We start from the raw sequence: 18914 nt of genomic DNA on the forward strand, positions 1-18914 counted from the left end.
TGATGCACTGACACCAGCCTAAGTCCACCTCTTGTGAAGCTCTCCTAAATTCTCAATTCGACTTTTCTTGACAATCCTCTCAAGGCTGCAGCCTTCCCAATTCTTGTGCACCTTTTAATACCACACTTGTCCCTTTCAGTCAACTTTCTATTGATATGCTTCATTGCAGAACTCTGTGTACAGCCAGCCTTTCCAGCAATGTCCTTCAGTGGCTTACCCTCCTCGTGAAGGGTATTGATAATCATCTTCTGGACAACCGTCAAGTCAGCAGTATTCCCCATGATTGTGGTCACTAGACCAATGATCACACAGTATTTTTACTATCTTACTTGAGCTCAAAATGAAATGTTCTAACTTTTTGAGATTTTTCTTTAACTTTTTTTTTTTTAGCTTTGGCCATAAATTACCAAAACTAAAGTTGAAAAATGATTAAAAATTATAGTCTATGTGTAAAGAGTCTATTACATTTTCACTTTCTTGAAAAACTGATGGAAAATGTGACACTTTTTTTGTGGTATTCTAATATTTTGAGATGCATCAGTAATTTTCAAAGTTCAGCAGTGTGCATGTGTTTGCATTTTCTGACTGAGAATATGAAATCATATTTAGACCCTTTAGAGTCAGCTTGGAAGCTATTGAGAGCATTGAATGATGCTCTTTAAACAAGTTTTCATAGGTCATTAGCATAGAGTATTGTAGAGGAAGAGCAAATTAGTTGTGTAACTAGTTGCCACCAGGGGGAGCCAGGGGTGAGGCCAGGGGTGGCCGTGACCCATGAAATCTGAATGGCCACCCAAGTGGCCACCCTGAACTCATAAAATATGATTGGCTATTTGCATCAAAGGCCGCACTTATATTTAAAGCAACTATTGGGATTGTATTTAACAGACTGCTTGCAGCTTAAAGAATTAAGTTCAGCAGATGAAAATGTTGCCCCTCTGTTGGGTTTCCATTCAAAGTTGAAAATCCTACAAGAATATAACATTTATGGATTTTTCTTCTATAAGAAGTGAATGTAGATGTGAATAGCAGATATAGACCTAGAAGGCTTTTGGTAAGCCCCTGATGTTCACTATGCCTGGCCACACCTGTAAAAGTTAGTGCATCAGTTTGGCCATCCCCCCAAAAAAGTCTTGCTCTACAACTGGTTGCCTCAAACTGTAAGAGAGAACTTGTTTTACAAAAACATGCAGTGCACAGTGTATAGATGAATACAGGAGATGGCGAGGGGTCGTTGAAAGATGACGCAGTGTTGGAAGAGTATTGTCTTTTAGTAAATATTTGGTTGGTGGGGCAGGTTTAGTGAGGCCACTCTTTGCGATCCATGACCTCAAATTAGTTTTTACACTTCTGATTCAGTTGAAGTTCTTATTTCAAAATGTACATACACAGGGAATATTAAGCAGTAACAGTCTTTAAGTGATAACCTCTCTAAGAGGCTTATTGAACTATAAAACAGCTCGCAGGTTTACAGTGTTTCTCCATCAGTTCTTCCACTGGGATGGAGCTGTTTCCCTGGTCATTTCCCACCAGCCATAGAAGGTTGAACATTCACTTAGATCAGATGACAAATTAAAACAATAAAATTAGAAGAGACAGAAAACATAACTTTTAAAGCTACTTCCACTGTCCCTTCTATCTCCCTGTACCAGTCCTTCTTAATGCCAGTCTCCCTGTTTAACCACAGAGTGACAAGATCTCAAAAGAAGCAATGCAGCAACTTCTAAACTGACTACTGAGCGTTTTAACAAGCAAAACAAAGCTGCCCCATCCTCCAGAAGCTTGTATCTTTCAGCATAGGAAACAGAAGAAGTCCTCCCTTGTATAAAAAAGCGAGTTTGTCTGATATGAAATGGTCTGGATGGTGCAAAAATTCACCTCTACAGCCTTCATTCCCAGTTCAAGTGCAGCTCATGTGAGTTCAGGAAGTCAGAGGAAAAGACGCCCACTGGTGCTGACATGTCCAAAGGGTTGACTACCTCTGCTGGCACAGACAGGGTAAGGTCCAGCCAATCCATATTCTCCATGTTGGTGTTTTCATTTAAGTCCAGCTCCATGGTGACAACAGATGAGTGTAGCTCCTCCATCAGCTTCAGTGTGTGTGGTTCAGCTTCAGAGGTGCCCAGCGTGCCATCCAGGAGGGTCTCCAGCTGGGGGTCAGAGGTCAGGGCTCCCAAGCTGGTGGATGTAGTGTTGAGTGGTGACGCAGGCAGCTGGGCCACTTGGACCACAGGCGGAGGGCGGGATAGAACCGTGTTGATGGGAAGGGTGGTAACGCTGGCTGTCACAGGATGAGGCTTGTCCAGGCTGGGGGGATCCTGTCTGATGAACGGGGAGATCTCTGATAGAACAAGCACAGAGAAGCCCAACATCATAAGCTGATTTTCTGTGATCCCTGAAGAAGTAAAGTTGCATTAATCCTCACCTCCACTCTCGATCAGCACGTCAAACAGGTCATCCATCTGCTGGCTCGCTGCAGAGGGACCCTGCAGGAAAAGAGAAAACAAAAGCAAGTGTCTAAGAAACTACAGTGACAACCAAAAAGATTTACTAAGTTGTACTAAACTGTGTGTTTGTGCTTCACCTGAATAGCTGTTAGCATGCCACGTGTCTGTTTCACTGCATCCTCATAGCGCGGCGGGTCTTTGCACTTCAGTTGGTTTGTGAATTTTGGCTGCTGCATGATCAGAGTCGTCTGGCTGGTGCAGGAAGTTTTCTGAAAACAAGATGAAGGTCAAATTGACCCTTTTAAAGTCTATTTTAGGCAATATATCCCTTCCAAACCAGCTAAATGCAGCATAAAAATCTGGGCAGCATGTGTCATTTTATTTATCAACATCACTTCATAAAAAAAAAAAAAAAAAAGTAAAATAAAGTAGACAAAAATCTATGTCATGTAAAACTATTGTATTTATATATTTAGGGCTTTCCAATGTATATTAAAAAAAAGTTTAAACATGAATTTTAGTGAAAAATGAGTGAGCTATCCTCATTGAACCATGATCTGTGAGAATTAAAGAACACCAATGGACTAAATCTTGATTTAAATGGTTAGTAATGGAGTTAAAAATTAGATTAAAAAAATATATTTTGGGATTTTTGGGGGTTCTGACACATTTAGATAATTGAATATGCCCCGGGTCAAATTGACCCAGGAACATTGTTGCTGTTCCAGAGAAATTAACATAACAAGAGGGTTAATAAAGCAAAGTAGAAGAGATTGAAGTGTCATCCTCTACCTTTTCTTTAAGTTCTACAGAAGCAGTTTGGCTCGAGGAAGCTCCCATGGGACATCCAGTGGTTTGGAATGTGTTGAGTAAGCTTTGATCTGCAGCTTCCATCCTCCACGTCTGTGCAGAGATAAAGCATAGAAACATTATTTACATTATATTTAATATAGGTGTGCAAAGAGGCTATTTTCTACTATATTATATATATTATCAATCTCCTCAATCCTCATCGTCAAAAAGGATGAGAGAAAAGGGGAGAGAGAAAGGTAGAGGAGAGGATGAGGGAAACCGAGAGAGAAAGAAGAGGATGAGGGAAAAGAGAGAGAAAGAAGAGGATGAGGGCGACAGAGAGAGAATGAAGATGATAGAGGAGAGGATGAGAAAAACAGAGAGAGAAAGGGGTGAGGATGTGAGGAAAAGAGAGGAAGAAAAGGACAAGGGAAAACGAGAGAAAGAAGAGGGAAAAAGAGAGTGTGAGGTAGAGGATGAGGGAAAAAGAGAGATAGCGGAGACGATGAGGGAATGAGATAGATAGAGAATGAACGAGACAGAGAGAGAGAGAGAGAGAGAGAGAGAGAGAGAGAGAGAGATGATAGTGGTGAGACAGATAGTACTATCCTGGACTTAATCCTGCTAGCCCCTCGATAAAATATTCAGGATTAGGGAAAAAGAGAGAGAGTTTCGGTGTTCCATGTGTCTTTTTGTTTGCAGGTCTGTAGAAGTTCTGCATCTAAATGATAAAACCGTGTAAAACAAAAGATATGTATAACACCACAGAATATTCATAGATCAGAGGTCTTGATTTTATTGGTTTCCTCAAAAATGTTCCCCCCTAATGTCACTGATGTTTGATGGGCAAGTAGTATGATATGCAACATATTGTGAACATTACATAATACAGCATTATTTGTTTTTGGTGCATGCACGTCAACTTAAAGGATGTTTGTTAAAGAATGATTATTAATGAAAGTGATGACTGAATAATAAACAGTCTGAAGCAGCCCTTGCATTAACTACTGTGTTGTCTTACCTTTGTCAGAGGCTCAGTCTGAGTCCTGCAGGGCTGTTGTAACGCTCCTGAGGCCTCTATTTTCTGTGGCATCTGTCCAGAGGTCTGGAGGAGGCTTGTGGTTGCACTGCTAACAGTAGTGTGTAATTTCATGCTGTTGGCAGGGAAAGATGCAGACAGGAGGACCTGAGCTTCAGCCTGTACTGGCTGCAGAGTTTCACTCTGGTGGCTGATTACAAATTGATTTTGAGGAGCTAAGTGGCTCTGATCCGCAGCCTCCTCCTGCTTGATCAACACTGGCACACCAGGAGAGCGACAGCAGCCTGATGGGCTCCTGTTTTCTTCTTTGACCTGGCTCGCAGCAAGAGGGCTGAGCTGAGGTGGAGAATCTCCTTGCTGACTCCTCTTCTCCACCTCCAGTTGCATCTTCAGCTCCTCTACCAGCCTCTGCTCCCGCTCCAGCTTCCTCATCAGCTCCTCAATTTGGCGCTCCTTCTCATGGAGACGTTTGTCCTTCTCAGAGGACCTGATCACGTTGGGTGAGTCCTCTGGTTGAGCTCTATGTGGGGAGTTTGCACAAGGAGCAGTTTGTGTTGGAGATGGATTGTCTGAAAGCTTTGTGGCAATGCTACAGTCCTCTATGCCCAGAGTGGACACCCTGGAGGCTATCGGTGACACAGGCGGGGTTAATTTCGGGTTGTCAGACTGTAAGGCTGCTGGGCCAGCTGTTGTGTCCATGGCAGCAGCAGCAGTCTGGATGTTTGAGTTCTCCTGATACAGCTTCAGTCTCTCTATCAGATCTATCTTAGTGCCAGAAACAGGCAAGGATCTCAGCTTAAGTTCCATTTTCAGCTCAGCAACCTATTAAAAAAAAAAAATTATTAATATAAATACTTCTTCAAATGTAGCTTATTCTCTTTGCAACGTGCATGAGGTACACATAGCGACTCTGTGTGAGGCAGCAACATGTCACCTTCATCTCATCCAGATTGACTGGTAATTGATCCAGTTTGCGGTTCGTCTGAGTGTGCAGAGGCTGCAGGGGGGTCGATGCAGAGTTTCCACTCACAACAGTGGAGCAGCTGGTTTGCACTTCAGTTGCTGGTCTGTTGTAATGAGATGAGAGGGAAAAGGGAGTACAGATTAAAGAGGGGATCTTAAGTATCAAGGGGACTGTTATTTATTTTTCATCCAAAGAGTCGGTGCAGGAAATAAGAAATATTCGAGACAAATAGCAGCTGTGCATTACTTTGTCTAAAACTAATTCGGAACTATTTGAAGTTGTTGGATGTAAATATCTAAATATCTTAAACCTAAAATAATGAAAAACTTTTACTTTAGCGTCATTTCAGTAGTGTTCAGAATCTTATGTGCTTACATTGGCCAAATGTGTGCATTTCAATGTCGCAAATTTCCCTATGCTACTGCTTTAAATTGCTCATTTTGACAAACATCTTTGGGATTAAATCTTTAAGATTTAAATGTTGCTTCTCTGAGACATTAAAGTTAAAAAAGTACAAACAGGAATATTACACCTTTTAACATGTGATCAGTGGTGATGGGCAGGTAGGTAAAGGTGCTTTTTGACAGCAGGAACTTGTCCTAGGAACTTACCCTTGAAAAGTCCCTGCCTGACTACCCTGGGGGTAGTACTTTCCAAAGGTCCAGGAACTTTAGGGGGCAGGGCCTGCAATGCTGATTGGTCGAATACCTGCAGTGTTTGTACATTAACCCCGCCATCAACACTAACATCACAAACATCTGCAATTCACTTCATTTAATAAAGTGACATTAGTTTTCTTTGAGCTTGATAGCATAAATGTGTCTCTGTCAGCTCCGAGTGTTATAGTATTAAGAGTAACCTTCTAAACTGCCAACCTTCAGATGAATGTATCAGTGGTTATCGATGTACAATAGCTGTTGAAACACTGAGGAGTCCTCAGGAATGTATCCTTGTTTGTTTTTTTTATTAAAATATCAAAATACACTCATCAGATATGTATGCAATGATAATCTAAATCCATTTGTGTGGAATGCATCCAAAAGTCGCAAGTTAACAGGCTCACTCTTAAAACCGAAACACCGGTCGATCTGTGCCTTGGCTTTTAAATCACGTCTCCTGGCTTTGAGTTGAGTATTAGGGCGTTTTGAATCTGCTTTGTCACTACCGCTTGTCTCCTTCCAAGTGTTGATTCAACTAATCCATTTGCAATGCAGTAAAGCATCTTTGCTGTATGGCCTTGGTTTTTTTCTTACTGCCTTCTACTGGTCTGGCGATGTAGAGCAAATGTCACTGGTGTCCCTTCACAGGGCTTCAGACTTCAATGATAACAACCAAGATAACAATGGGCCACAAGAGCCATTTAACTATTTGAAAAGAAGCTCCTGCTAAAAGATCCTGGTACCTTTGTTGGAAAAGCACCTTCACCACAGATGGGCAACCCTATCAAAAAAATCAGATCACTGATGGTGATCAGCTTTTACATTTAGAGTTTGTTGAGACAGTCCTATCTTTAGCTGTGTGTGGAGTGACTATGTGGTTAAACAGGGACGTACTTTGGTGTTGCAGGAGTGACAGTCGGATAATTGTACTGCTGCTGCTGGCTTAAGATCTGGAGCTGCAGAAACTGCTGCTGCTGCTGCAGGAGCCGGGCATAAGCCGAGTCCATCGGCATTTCATTGAGCTCCTGCTTCTGGTCTGGAGGAATATACTGGTGGTACTTTAACTTTTTCACCCGTGGCTTGGACTCTCTGCTCCTTTTGCTGCGGCTTTTCTCACTGGGGAACTTGGGCAGGCTTTGCTGCAGAACACAACACAGAAAAAAGGGAATGTTAAACCAGAGTGTACCATCTGGAGGATATTTGATCCCTGTGACTGATCTGAGTCCAGTTTATCAGGTAGTACAGTCAAGCATTGCCAGTACCAACAGATCAGACTTGGCGCGGTTACCCGATCTTGATAGCTATTAGCATTAAGGCAGAGCAGTGTTCTGACACCTGATGAGAACTGCAGGATGAGGAAATGGGTAGTGGAAATGGGGGCCTATTGTTTTTACACCTGCAGTTGCAGGATACACATGAAAATGGCTTGGCATAAGAGCTGCGGGTTCTTGCAGAGAAACTAAAAACCAAAGCTCGGTCAAGCAAGCACACACCCTCCAATTTGTCAACCTCATTCCTCTATGCCTTTCCAAGGAAGGGAGGGTTCATCTTATTCCCAGAGGACAGCTGGGAGACGATAACAGCTCAAGATTTTTTTTTAACCCAATCCTTTGAATTTTGACTTACATCTTAGACAGCCCGGAAAAGGAAAGCCAGCTTTTCATTGGACCAGAATTAAAGAAAAATTGTTGCTGGCAGAGACTTTGACTAAAGATTTTTGTGAAATGGCTTTAAACAATTTTGTTCTTTGAGGTGCATTGGACTTGTCCACTTACAAACATGCAGTTCATTCTGTGGTTTCTTGTGGTGTGACAAACCATTTCTGATATCACATTGCGTGCACATTCTCAAAGGAAAGTGTGAGGTAAAGCGGTCAAAAAAACAGAGTGACAGAGGGTTAAGTGCTGATTTTATCTCACAAATTTAAAATCATCATACTCTCACACCATGTTAAAAAAAGTATTGGTCAAACTTGCAGCTTAAAATAGAAACTCTGAAGCCCACCTTCATAAGAACAGGCCCTGTCATGATACCAGGAACAACAGTGTTGATCGTCTGAGGTGAAGAGACTGGTTGCTCGCTGGTGGAGGCAGGCTCGACTGAATCTAATCGTGACTGTGAGTCAGGTGGTGGGCCCGGCTAAGAAAAACAGAGACAGAGAGAATCCACATGATCCATTCAGTAAGAACACTGAAGCCGCCACGCCTGTTCCGCATCATCCCGTGCGAGAGGAGATAAGCACTAATATAACTAAAACAGATTCATAAACTCTTTAAAATGAGAGGAATGAGAACAAAATGTTCCACTATATCAAAAATAGGGTACACACAGAACAATTTGGGCTAATACAGAAAAAAACGTTTACTGAAAAAGTTTAGATTAAACATTTTCATTTTCAGTTCTCAGCCTGTTTCTTGAATATTAAAACAGGTGTTTAACCTTAAAATCTGTGTGATTGAACTACTTGTCACTAGAGGGCTAGTTTGTCTGGTTCTATAAATATGAAAGGTTAATGGTATTGATTTACCTGTACAGGAGACTTCACCTGAGAAGAATTCAAAGGTGACTCAGTCCCCTCAGACTCTCTTGGAGAGGTGCAGTCGGGAGATTGTTGGCTAGCAGGCTGTTTGGGTGATGGAGCATCACTGCTGTCCTCGTCAAAGCTGTAAATGTCTGGTTGCTTGTTCGTCTTATCACCTTTGTGAAGTACATCAAGCAGGTGTTCAGCTTGTTTCTTAAAATAATGTATCATTCGAGACTTTTTTTTAACATACTGGGGTGTTATTCAATTTACAAGAAAAAAGCAGAACAAGTTTTAGCATGTTTTCGCAGATCAAAAAGTGGCCTCCAGCATGCCATATGCTGTAAAGTGACTTATTCTTTTTCCATTTTAAGTACTGTCCTAAGCCCAAAGAACACATTGAAAAAAAGTCAGATTTTTATATAATGATGGTGCTAAAATATCACCTACTGTATGTGAAAGCACTGGTCTTCCACATCTGGACTCAGTACTGTATTAGCATGTGCCTTCAATACTGGTTTGATACAATACTGTGAAGTTGCACTGTTGGCTGTGAAAGTTGCCCCAAAGTGGGTCAAACAAACAAAGAGCACTGTCTCAAGCCTGCTTAAGATGAGGGTGTAATAGTGTCGATGAGTATATACCATTAATAACCTCTTCCGCAGCTGACTCAACAGGCAGGATGTTCATCTCCACCAGCTCCATTGGTCCAGGCCGCTGGGCGATCTTCTCGTTGAGATCATCTGCCAGTCTGGCTTTCTTCAGCTTCATCTGTGTGGCCTGCAGGGAGGGTTCTGCTTGCGTCTCTGATAAACACACAGAGGATCCCCAGTTGTGATCCGGCCAGCCTCCTAACAGTTTTGTCAGAGTGATTCACTGAAGGCTCTGCTGGACCTCACAAACTAACGCCAACCTCATAAATGTATCTGGCTCTAACTTATTTGAACAAATTTATACAGGAAATAAGTCTCATTAGATGAATAAGCACCTTACTTATTTCTCTTATCTAGTCAGGAACACACAAGAAGATTTACCTTGTAGGATGTGCATTCGGACCAGCTCAGAGCGCTCAGGTCTGCTGCAGAGCTTGTGTTTTAAGAAGTTCCCAGTCTGTAAATATAGAGGATTGTTTGGTAATGAGCACGATCTAAGGCGAATAAGCTTCATCATGATGATCTTAAACTGATGTCTTACCCTTGCTCTCTCCAGGCTGCGAATCTTTTCATGAAAGGCCGCAGGTGTCTTCAGAGCTGTGAAAAGGTGAATCAGTAAAACACAAAAGGTTTTAGGTCATAAACTGAAACAACATGTGGAGAATAATGTGAGCTGCACAATATTTTGACTGTAAACATAATTTAATGGAGGCACTGTTTGAAGTTATCAAATGTTTCCTGAGAAGTACAAGGCTTCATTCCTGAGTACACTGCTGGATGTTTACATGTGGTAAATGGACTGAATGGAATGCACTTTAATAGCTCTCTTTTCTGGCCACTCAAAGCGCTCTTACGCTGCATGTCCTTGTCATCAGTTCACACAACCTTTCAACATTGATGGCAGAAGATTCTATGTTCAATGCCTATTAGTATTAACAAATCCCATTCAAACTAATTTACACACCACTGGCTATGCTACCAGGTTAGTGTTAGGGTAAATAGAAGTCAAATAATGAATGGTAAACGGACTTGTACTTTTAAAGCTCTTTTCTAGTCTTTCTGACCATTCAAAGCGCTTTCACACTTCTCATCACATTCACCCATTCACACCACATTCACTCACTGATGATTGAGGCTGCTATATTGTAAGGGACCATCGGTATTGTGTCAGCAGGAGCCATTTGGGGTTCAGTGTCTTGCTCAAGGACACCTCGACATGTAACTGCAGGAGCTGGGATCGAACCACCAATCTTCCGATTGAGAGACGACTGACTCTACCCACTGAGCCCCAGCCGCCACCACCAGGACAAAAAAAGGACACATCAGCAGGACCTGGGATCCAACCACAAACCCTCCACTACCACTGAGCCACAGCCGCTCCAAGTTTATTAAAAACGGAAACCTCTGGCGTAAAAATATGAAGCCAATCCGGAAGTGCCAAAAACAGCAGTTCCTCAAGTGTCCACTGGAGGCTGGCTGCAAAGGCTCTGGAAGCCACATATACACCCATTCAAAAAAGCCTGTCTTTACTGAATAACTATTTTTCTATTTACACACACTGTGGAGGGAAGAGGGGTGTTTTTTTCTTCATAACTCATTAGTTTTGAAGACATTAAAGTTATGAGTTTAACATAATTAGGGGCACAGCTGACTTAAATGACAGGAGGGCACACTAATGCTGATAGCATTGCGGCTAAAGGTCCCCCTCAGCTCCGCCACTTTACTAATGGACTTTAAACTCTGCTTCAGATACCAATGGGTGATGTCACTGCTACTACACCGTTTTATACAGTCTATGGTGTATTACTAGGCTGTGTTGAGTACTTGATTCTGATTGGTCAAAACACATTAACAGCTGATTAGTGATTAATTCTCAAAAACAAAGCCAGTAACCTGATCACAAACTCAATTCAAACATAATTGGAGAGTATGAGTCCAGCATATTTTAACTCTGCCTGTTGACACTGTGGCAAAAAGGTTGGTTTCAAATAGCATCAGTGAAAAACATGACAGATATTTTTTAGTATAACTCTAACTGTATTCATTTATGTGAAGAGCAAAAAAAAAAAAAAGATTTGTGTTTAATTCTGACCAGTCACCCACAATGATTAGAAGCACAATAAAAATGTTCCGCCTTATTTATGTGAAGAGGACAAAAACAAGTGCTGTGTTGTTTATTTCTCCCACCATGCTTGAGTGTTTTGGTCCTTGTTGTTCTGCATGAGTGTAGCGTTATTAAGCAGGAACTCATGAGAGTCAAACAGGAAGTGCCAGCTTGACTGACTCAAGCAGTGAAATTGCTCAGTGTGGATTTACTTTGATCTTGCAGAATAAACTCACTCAGCTCTACACAAGAGTCTGGCTCACTGACCAGTCACCTCTGCTATGACGAGCGCTGTTTGCTTTAAGGACTCACAGACCTGAAGGGGAGGGGGGTGTGACAGCAGAGCAAAGCAAAACATTCCTGCTCATCACCTAAATCCCACTGCATACCTAGCTTAAGCCTGAAAGTGTGGGAGCAGCAGAGAATGGCCTGGGAGGTTTGTGAGCAGGCCACAGAGGGGATGACTGACCTCCTGTGAAGGCTCAGTCGCTGACTCATGGGCCTGTGTGGAGCCAGAGAGGAGCTGAAAGCATGACCGCGGGAGGATTCTCTAAGGAGAATGGGATGAATAGGAAGAGCTTTGGCGTTTTCTTTGTCTACCTTTCTAACTATCAGCTTGATTCTGTCTCAAATTTGACTCATCTTTTATGAGGTGTAAGAGGGGGGGCTAAGTCGGTCCCACTTTTGTCACATCAAAGGCTGACTAGTTTAGATGAAGAGCTGCTGAGTGTCTCTGTGCTTTGGTAGTCATGTGCTGCTTGACAGTTTATCTGTTTTAGATCTTTAAATCATTTGCTATGTCAACATGAGTCAAATTATAAGACAATAAAGCCTCTTCCATGTACAGGCAACTTCAGGGGCAGAGCTCCTAAAAGTTTCTAGATATTTTTCTAGATGGAGTTCTGCCCTGAAATGTCATGAAGTTGCATGTCCACACATCCCTTACAGTGTGGAGCCCTATTGGAAGAGGGGGTGGGTAGCAGGGGGAAGAGAGGTAAGTCTCTGTAGGCAGGACATGACATCATAAGGCAAAAGCCACAGTGTAATATTTACAACATGATGGCAGACGCTGCAACAGAGACAGACGCTGACAGTTTTTGCATTTTTATCAGTCAATAAAACTGATTCTTCTTCTTCAACATGGGATGTTTTTAGTTATGTGACACTCCTCAGGGTTTGGTAATATAATATAAATGTCATCACCCCTTCCCACTCACTAGCAGAGAATTTTCCCATACATTTCCTGCTGCTCTCTCACAGGGACCCCCCCCCCCCCCGAACTTCATGTGAATATTTTATCGAGGGGCTAGCAGGATTAAGTCCAGGATAGTACGATCTGTCTCAACACTATCATCTCTCTCTCTCTCTCTCTCTCTCTCTCTCTCTCTCTCTCTCTCTCTCTCTCTCTCTCTCTCTCTCTCTCTCTTCATCTCCCTCCATCCCTCTTTCCAACCTCAACTCGGTCAAGGCAGATGGCTGTCTAAAATGAGTCTGGTTCTGTTTGAGGTTTCTGCCTGTTAAAATGAAGTTGCCATCGTAACTTGCTTAATGCTGAAAAGTGCTCTGCTCATGGTGGATTAAGATGAGTCCTGCCTGTAAGATGGGACTGGATCTCATCCTGTCTTAATGTTGGATCTTTGTGAATAATTTATCATAGAGTACAGTCTAGACCTGCTCTGTTTGTAAAGCATCTTGAGATAACGTTTGTTGTGATTTGGCTCTACATAATTAAAGAGTGATTGATTGATAGTCAGGGTGAAAATTTCAATTGTATGCAATCAAACCGGCAAGCCCACCCTAAAAATTGTGGACGTTTTAAGGAGTTCTGTGCATCATTACAGCTTGAGTAACTTTATAGAGTTAATCTGTTTAATTATGTGCAGACAAACACTTTCATTACAGCGGCAACCTCTGGTGTTAAAAAATGAAGCCAATGCAAAAGTGCAAATAAGTACGGTTGCATGTGTGTCCACTTGAGGCCAGCTGCTGAACTAATCATGTTTACACCCTGGTGCAAACACAGGTTTGGAGAGTTTATGTCTTTATTCATAACCGCTGTTGATAGCATTTTTTATAACTCATTCATTTGGATTATATTAACCCTTAGAGTTCAGCATAACTATGTTTATTTCGGGGAATAGATGATTTTGTCTATCACTGACTGGATGTTTGTGGACAACCTGGTGCTTAATGGCTTGCAGGTGACCCTAGATTGGAGGCGGCTGTGGCGCAGTTGGTCATCTCTCTATCAAAGATTCGTGGTTCGAGCCCAGCTCCTGCAGTCACATACCAAAGCATCTTCGCGCAAGACACTAAACTCAAAATGAGTCCCCAAGGCTTATGTAGTATGTGCGTGCATATGAATGGAAATTTAATATTGTTTGTAGGTTTCTTGCACATGTAACATTTTTAATAAAAATCTTCATTTATATAGCACTTTTCAAAACAGGGTAACAAAGTTCTTTACAAATAAGAAAGAAACTAAAAGACTATAAAAGAGAAATATGAGGATGACAAATGAAAGGAAATAAAACAATGTTGGAAGAAAAACAACAACAAAAGATTAAAGATTAAAATGATCAGAAATGAAAAATATAGAAAATATAGAAAAAATATAGAACATATGAAAATATAGAACATATGAAAATATAGAACATATATGAATATATAAAATAAAGAAAATATAGAAAATATAGAAAAAATCAAATAAGAGAATAAAATAATGGCACAGCAAAGTCTCCAAAGCAGTCCAAATCCCAATGAAGATTTTTTTTAGTAAAATGTTAATAAAAATGTTGTTTGATTTTTTATTTTATGTAGAAAAAAGGAATGAAAGATTAAAGATTGTGTAAGGAGGTTTTGAGAGAAAAAAAACAACGAACCATGTTAGTACTTTTCTTTATGAAATGTCTTATTCTGTCTAATTCTGTATGTGCTTTATCCATCAACCCTGGTCACTTTTTAAGCATAACTTGTGTTTGTTAATGTGGGATGTGAATACTCACGTGGCATGATGCCTTGCTCCACAAGCTGCTCTCGAGTCCTCCTCTGCTGCAGACAGAGCTGGAGGACTGTGAGAGTGCAGAAGAGACACAGAGGTCAGAGTTGAGCTTTACTGGTCAGAGCCAAGTCTGCTGAGTCAACCATGAACCATCATGCCAGACGTTTAACAAAACAAAGCACTTATTATTTCGCAATCAATACGCCACCTCACAGTAAACCCTGGTCACCACCACAGACATCCTATTCACTTCCTGTGTGGTTTTATTTGGGTTTTTAAGGTGCCACAAGTTTTACGATGGTTACTCTCAAACAGAGCAACATAACATGCTGAAAACTGTCTCAGTGAGAGTCAGTGTATCTGCACGGGATGCAAATAAATAAAGGCATGAAACAAATTGCTGCAGTTGGAATAAAAACAGACAAAGAGGAAGTAAAAATAGGTCTAAAGGGGTGCAAAACCCAAGATAGCAAAAGCCCTGTGAATCTTAAAGTTTTAAAGTTTAATGTTTATATAAATGGTTTCAGCAGTGACACGCTTTGTAAAATCCTCCCCCTTTGAGTCCGTCCTGCAAGCCCTACGTGCAGTACTGGGAAGATTGTTGGTTTTATTTTCCCATCAACATAAACTGTGGCAAGATCTCAGTTTAAACATGAATAAACAAGTGAGCGTGGATGTGTTACTTCAGCAGGATAACGCTGCATGAAATCAAACAGTCTGAAAAGAGTTGGTAATTGGTTACTATCACAAATTAGGCAGCATTGTGAAGTACATTGGGCCCACATTGTCCCAACTGTAGTGGAGCAAAGCCGCCTTAGCTAGACTTACTAAATGGCTCAGGGGAAACAGCTACTCCCACTCACTCACAAACACACACTCATACACACAACACAGACCTGCTCGACCCTCCTGGGAAAGGCGCTGCGTCTGAACAGGCCTCTGTGACTCACTCTAGCAAAAATAAACTGGGCAGCTGTGAGAACAAGGCCTGGGAACTATGAAATTTGGGGGTAGTTAAGGGGGTGGGATCTTGGGTTGTATGAAGAGACGAGGGGACATTCACGGGGCTTCCACTGGTGGGCAAGGGAACGCAGAGTGACAAGTGCTGAAGCGAAAGGGTGGGAGGCAGCGTCTACTTCAGAGCAGCCCAGAGAACACACTGTGCCTGCCCTGCCTGCTGTGTTTCCTATTAGAAACCCGGGCCAGGGGGGTGTTTGTGGTCAGTCTGAGAGATCAAACCAGGAGATTGTGAGAAATGGGCATTACTTCGTCTCTATATTCAGATCCTTAGTGACTTGGGGAAAAATGCAATAGGAAAGAACATTAAGTGGACACAACTTTATACCAGTAACATCAAAAGCTGCCCTTCAGGGTTTAATATGAGCACCAGTTTTGGGGGTACACCTCATGCCTGGGGTCCTCCTCACTTGATGTCATCTTGTGCTTACTCTGAACCCTGGCTAACCTCCTTGTGATGCAAACTGGCTCCGCTCTCCTGCTCACCAGCAGAGCATAAACAGAGGTTGGGGAGGGAGAGAGAGAGGGGGGGGGGGTTGTCTGAAATCCCTGCCCACTGATGTAATCTCTAATCTCAGACCCATGTTGTTCTCAGCAAATCATCCCTGGAGGTCTCCCATCAGAATTTAACTTTTTGGAAACAGTACCAAAAAGCTGTTTGGCGTGACTACAGATAGTTCTTGTCCAAACAAAGCTGAATAAGTTTAGAAACAGACTAACACTTCATTGAGCTTACTTTGATGTATATCCCATACTCCAAACACAATCTCATTTTAGAAAAGATTGAGGCTCCTATTACTGGAGACGAGTAAGGGCATGTGTCCACTAATGGCATTTTTTGCAGCATCCACAACCACAACTTTAGAGTGCTTCTCACTGGCGCTTGTTGTTGCTAGGCTATAAAATTTGTCCCACTGCACCTCTGCTCCTCTTAGTAGTGACAGTTAGGTCTGTTTTAAAATTGCTCTGTATGCTTCATATTTTCTTTTATTTAATGGAACTATAAAAACAAAATGTAAAATCAATTGATACAATTGTAGTTGTAATATCGGCAGCATTTCTAGATCTGAAAATTGTACTTCCAAAAAAACAATAGTGGTAGTTTCACCTCCACAGGGACCTTTGCCATAGTGGCTGACAAAGTTGATACGAGAAGTCCGACCTCTTTTGGATTTTGATGGTCATTGAGGGAGAAGTAACATTGATGAGCATGGCAGTGTTCCAAAAGCTGATGCCAAGGGTATCATTTGCACTAAGGATTTTGAGTGCTGAAAATGCTAAACTAGATTGGTTTTGTATAAAAAATAGGTGTCACCAGCACAAACAATGCCGTCAGTGCAGGCCCTAAGCCATGAATAACTTTTTTGTTTGCTACTGTAAGACACTAGAAAAACAACTAGTTATTTTCAAAGGTTCACATTTACCAGATGATTTTAGTACTGAGAAATGTACATATGTTGTCTTTTAAAGGCAGTGAGTGTAAAACAGTTTATCTAATGACTGACAATAACGTAAAATGCTGACATGGGTTGAGACCATCTGATGCAAAGCTCATTTGTTACCATGTCAGCTCCTTGAACTGTAGATTATATTTTCCCACAGTTTAAGGAGCTATGTAAAGGCTAGGTTTAAAGTGATGAGAAAACACATGAGGTAGCTTCCACATGCGTGGGCGTTTCCTCCAACTCTTAGCCAGCAGACTTTTACAAGACTGGTTAAGCAGTTATATTTAGTCAGGTCATAAATAATAATTAAGTGACGTCCACATTTTTTACACATTTACATATTGCATGAAGGCCCTAAAGGAAATCAATGTAGACATATCCGATAGAAAACGAGCTTGACATTTGAGTTTTACTATGCTGGGGGCTATCCCAGCTGTCATTGGGTGAGACTGCCTCTTTATATTTTTCATTTTTAACTAATTTTGACTGACTACATTTTGGGTAGTTTTGGTGGTTTTGTAGTAATACAAACTTTTTCATGTATTAAGAAAGTGGTCCATAGCCATTAACTGGTTTCTACATGCTACTCAGTTGTGTTCCTATACTCTTTTGAAAAAAAAAAAAGATCTCAATCAACATATTTGGTGACAAAAAATCTGCTTTCAAAAGTTAGTCATCTACCATAGTTTCTCACACTAGCACCAAGGGCCATGTCCACAAAAGGGGTTAGGGATGGGATGGGAACATTTTGGTTAAATGCTATTCATTTGTATATGTGTCCACATACTTCATGGCACCCCGGTCAAAAAGTCTCAACATGCTTCTGTTAGCAGCTTGGGATTCATTCCTTATCACTTTAAGACAGCTAGACTCCATATTACTAAAGATCTCGTCAAAAAAAAAGTTGTAAACAAAGTCAACCAAGTTTGAATAATGCAAAATACTAGAACCTTGATCAGCAGCCTGTTTGTTTTGTACTTCAGTTGTATGAAGCTTATTGTGTGTGCCTACATCACAGGTATGAATTTATTCTAAAGAGACATCATACAAGTGTTCCAACACAAACAAAGTGTTGACAGAATAAATGAATGAGTAATGTGTCTGTAATCTCTTTGGCAGGAATCATGCTGATGAGCTTCAGTGTTACCCTGTCATTTCCTGTTAGGGCTGCATCTACGTCACTACAACCCCCCACTACTGCTGCTCACATCAACCAGAGTCAACAAAACTTCACAAAAGATAATCAAACAAGACAGGAAAGTGCGTAAATGTTAGACAGAACAAAATAAAAGCACCTGGTTTGAATTTACCCCTGCAGATGGAAGGGGTCTCCACATCAAGGCAGGCCATAGAGGACAGAGGTGGTTTGCTGGGCGGCCAGGTCTGGAGTCCCATGGAGGGATGAGGCAAGTAGAGGACGAGGGGAGTCCAGGGGAGGAAAGTAAAGACCCAGCTCTGAGCGAACGACAGCTGGCTCCAAGGGTTGCAAACAGTCCCTCCTCTCCTCTCAGGCTGTGTGCTTGCCTCAACGGGGAAAGCGTGTGTGTATGTGTGTGTTCAGTCAATGTCAGGCAGGAGGAGGGAACACAGCACTGCTCATGTTAACCCTCGCTAGGTCAGAGGACTCATCAAACTACGACTCAAAACCCACAGGAACTGTTGACATTTATCCACAGCGGGGGAGCAAATCTTTTACTGGTTACCAATGTAAAGTTGATCAAAACAAGCTGTTGGCAATTCTCTGTGAGAAACAGTTTCAGAGTTTTTTTTTGCAGCAGAAATTTTTGTAGCACTAAATAATAAAGACAAACACAAACACACTGGGTCTTTTGGGAAACACAAGGTTATCTAACAAAAACATTTTTTCATTATTAGTTAAGAGTTTTCACAGAGTCGTTAACATTTTCAATGCTGTTTTTTACTGTTTTTTTTACTGTTATCATTGATATGTGTCAATTTTAACTTGGCTTTGGTTCACCTAAACTTCTAATAACGTATTTAAAGACAACAATCAAAAGCATGACATTCTACTTAAACATTTAACTATATGCAGACGATGTGTGTGAAGATTTTTGGAAGATGACAACAAGGAGCAGATATAAGCTGCTTACAGTTGTATACAGATACTTTTAGTGACTAGACACATGGCCCAGAAGTGAGAATGATGGAAACTACATCAAATGTAGGGAGTTCTGTGTTTTGCTGTGGCTCTAGGATGACTTGTTAGAAAATATTTTGCTATATTTATGACTTTTGGGATCCCAAAAATTGC

The 18914-nt window shown here is 41.4% G+C and overlaps 1 protein-coding gene across 3 annotated transcripts; it reads right to left on the reverse strand.

Annotated features, from left to right (window-relative positions):
• Positions 1-1148: 1148 nt before the first annotated feature.
• mrtfbb (myocardin related transcription factor Bb) lies at positions 1149-18701 on the reverse strand. 3 transcript variants are annotated; one of them, XM_034711572.1, is made up of 14 exons: positions 17938-18701; positions 14185-14250; positions 9617-9672; positions 9457-9532; positions 9067-9273; positions 8429-8598; positions 7906-8040; positions 6796-7040; positions 5213-5345; positions 4261-5100; positions 3240-3350; positions 2585-2716; positions 2426-2486; positions 1149-2341 (listed from the first exon to the last, which is right to left on the reverse strand). In XM_034711572.1, the coding sequence occupies exons 1-14, from the start codon at positions 18035-18037 to the stop codon at positions 1890-1892; spliced, it is 2784 nt and encodes a 927-aa protein (XP_034567463.1). In that variant the 5' UTR covers positions 18038-18701; the 3' UTR covers positions 1149-1889. The 3 variants fall into 3 exon arrangements, with proteins under 3 accessions (XP_034567463.1, XP_034567465.1, XP_034567464.1); XM_034711574.1 differs by having other exon boundaries at positions 9067-9228; positions 17953-18700; XM_034711573.1 differs by having other exon boundaries at positions 9067-9228; positions 17938-18700.
• Between the last annotated feature and the right edge of the window lie 213 nt (positions 18702-18914).

Source organism: Notolabrus celidotus, chromosome 20 (assembly GCF_009762535.1).
Source record: "Notolabrus celidotus isolate fNotCel1 chromosome 20, fNotCel1.pri, whole genome shotgun sequence".
NCBI lineage: Eukaryota > Metazoa > Chordata > Actinopteri > Labriformes > Labridae > Notolabrus > Notolabrus celidotus.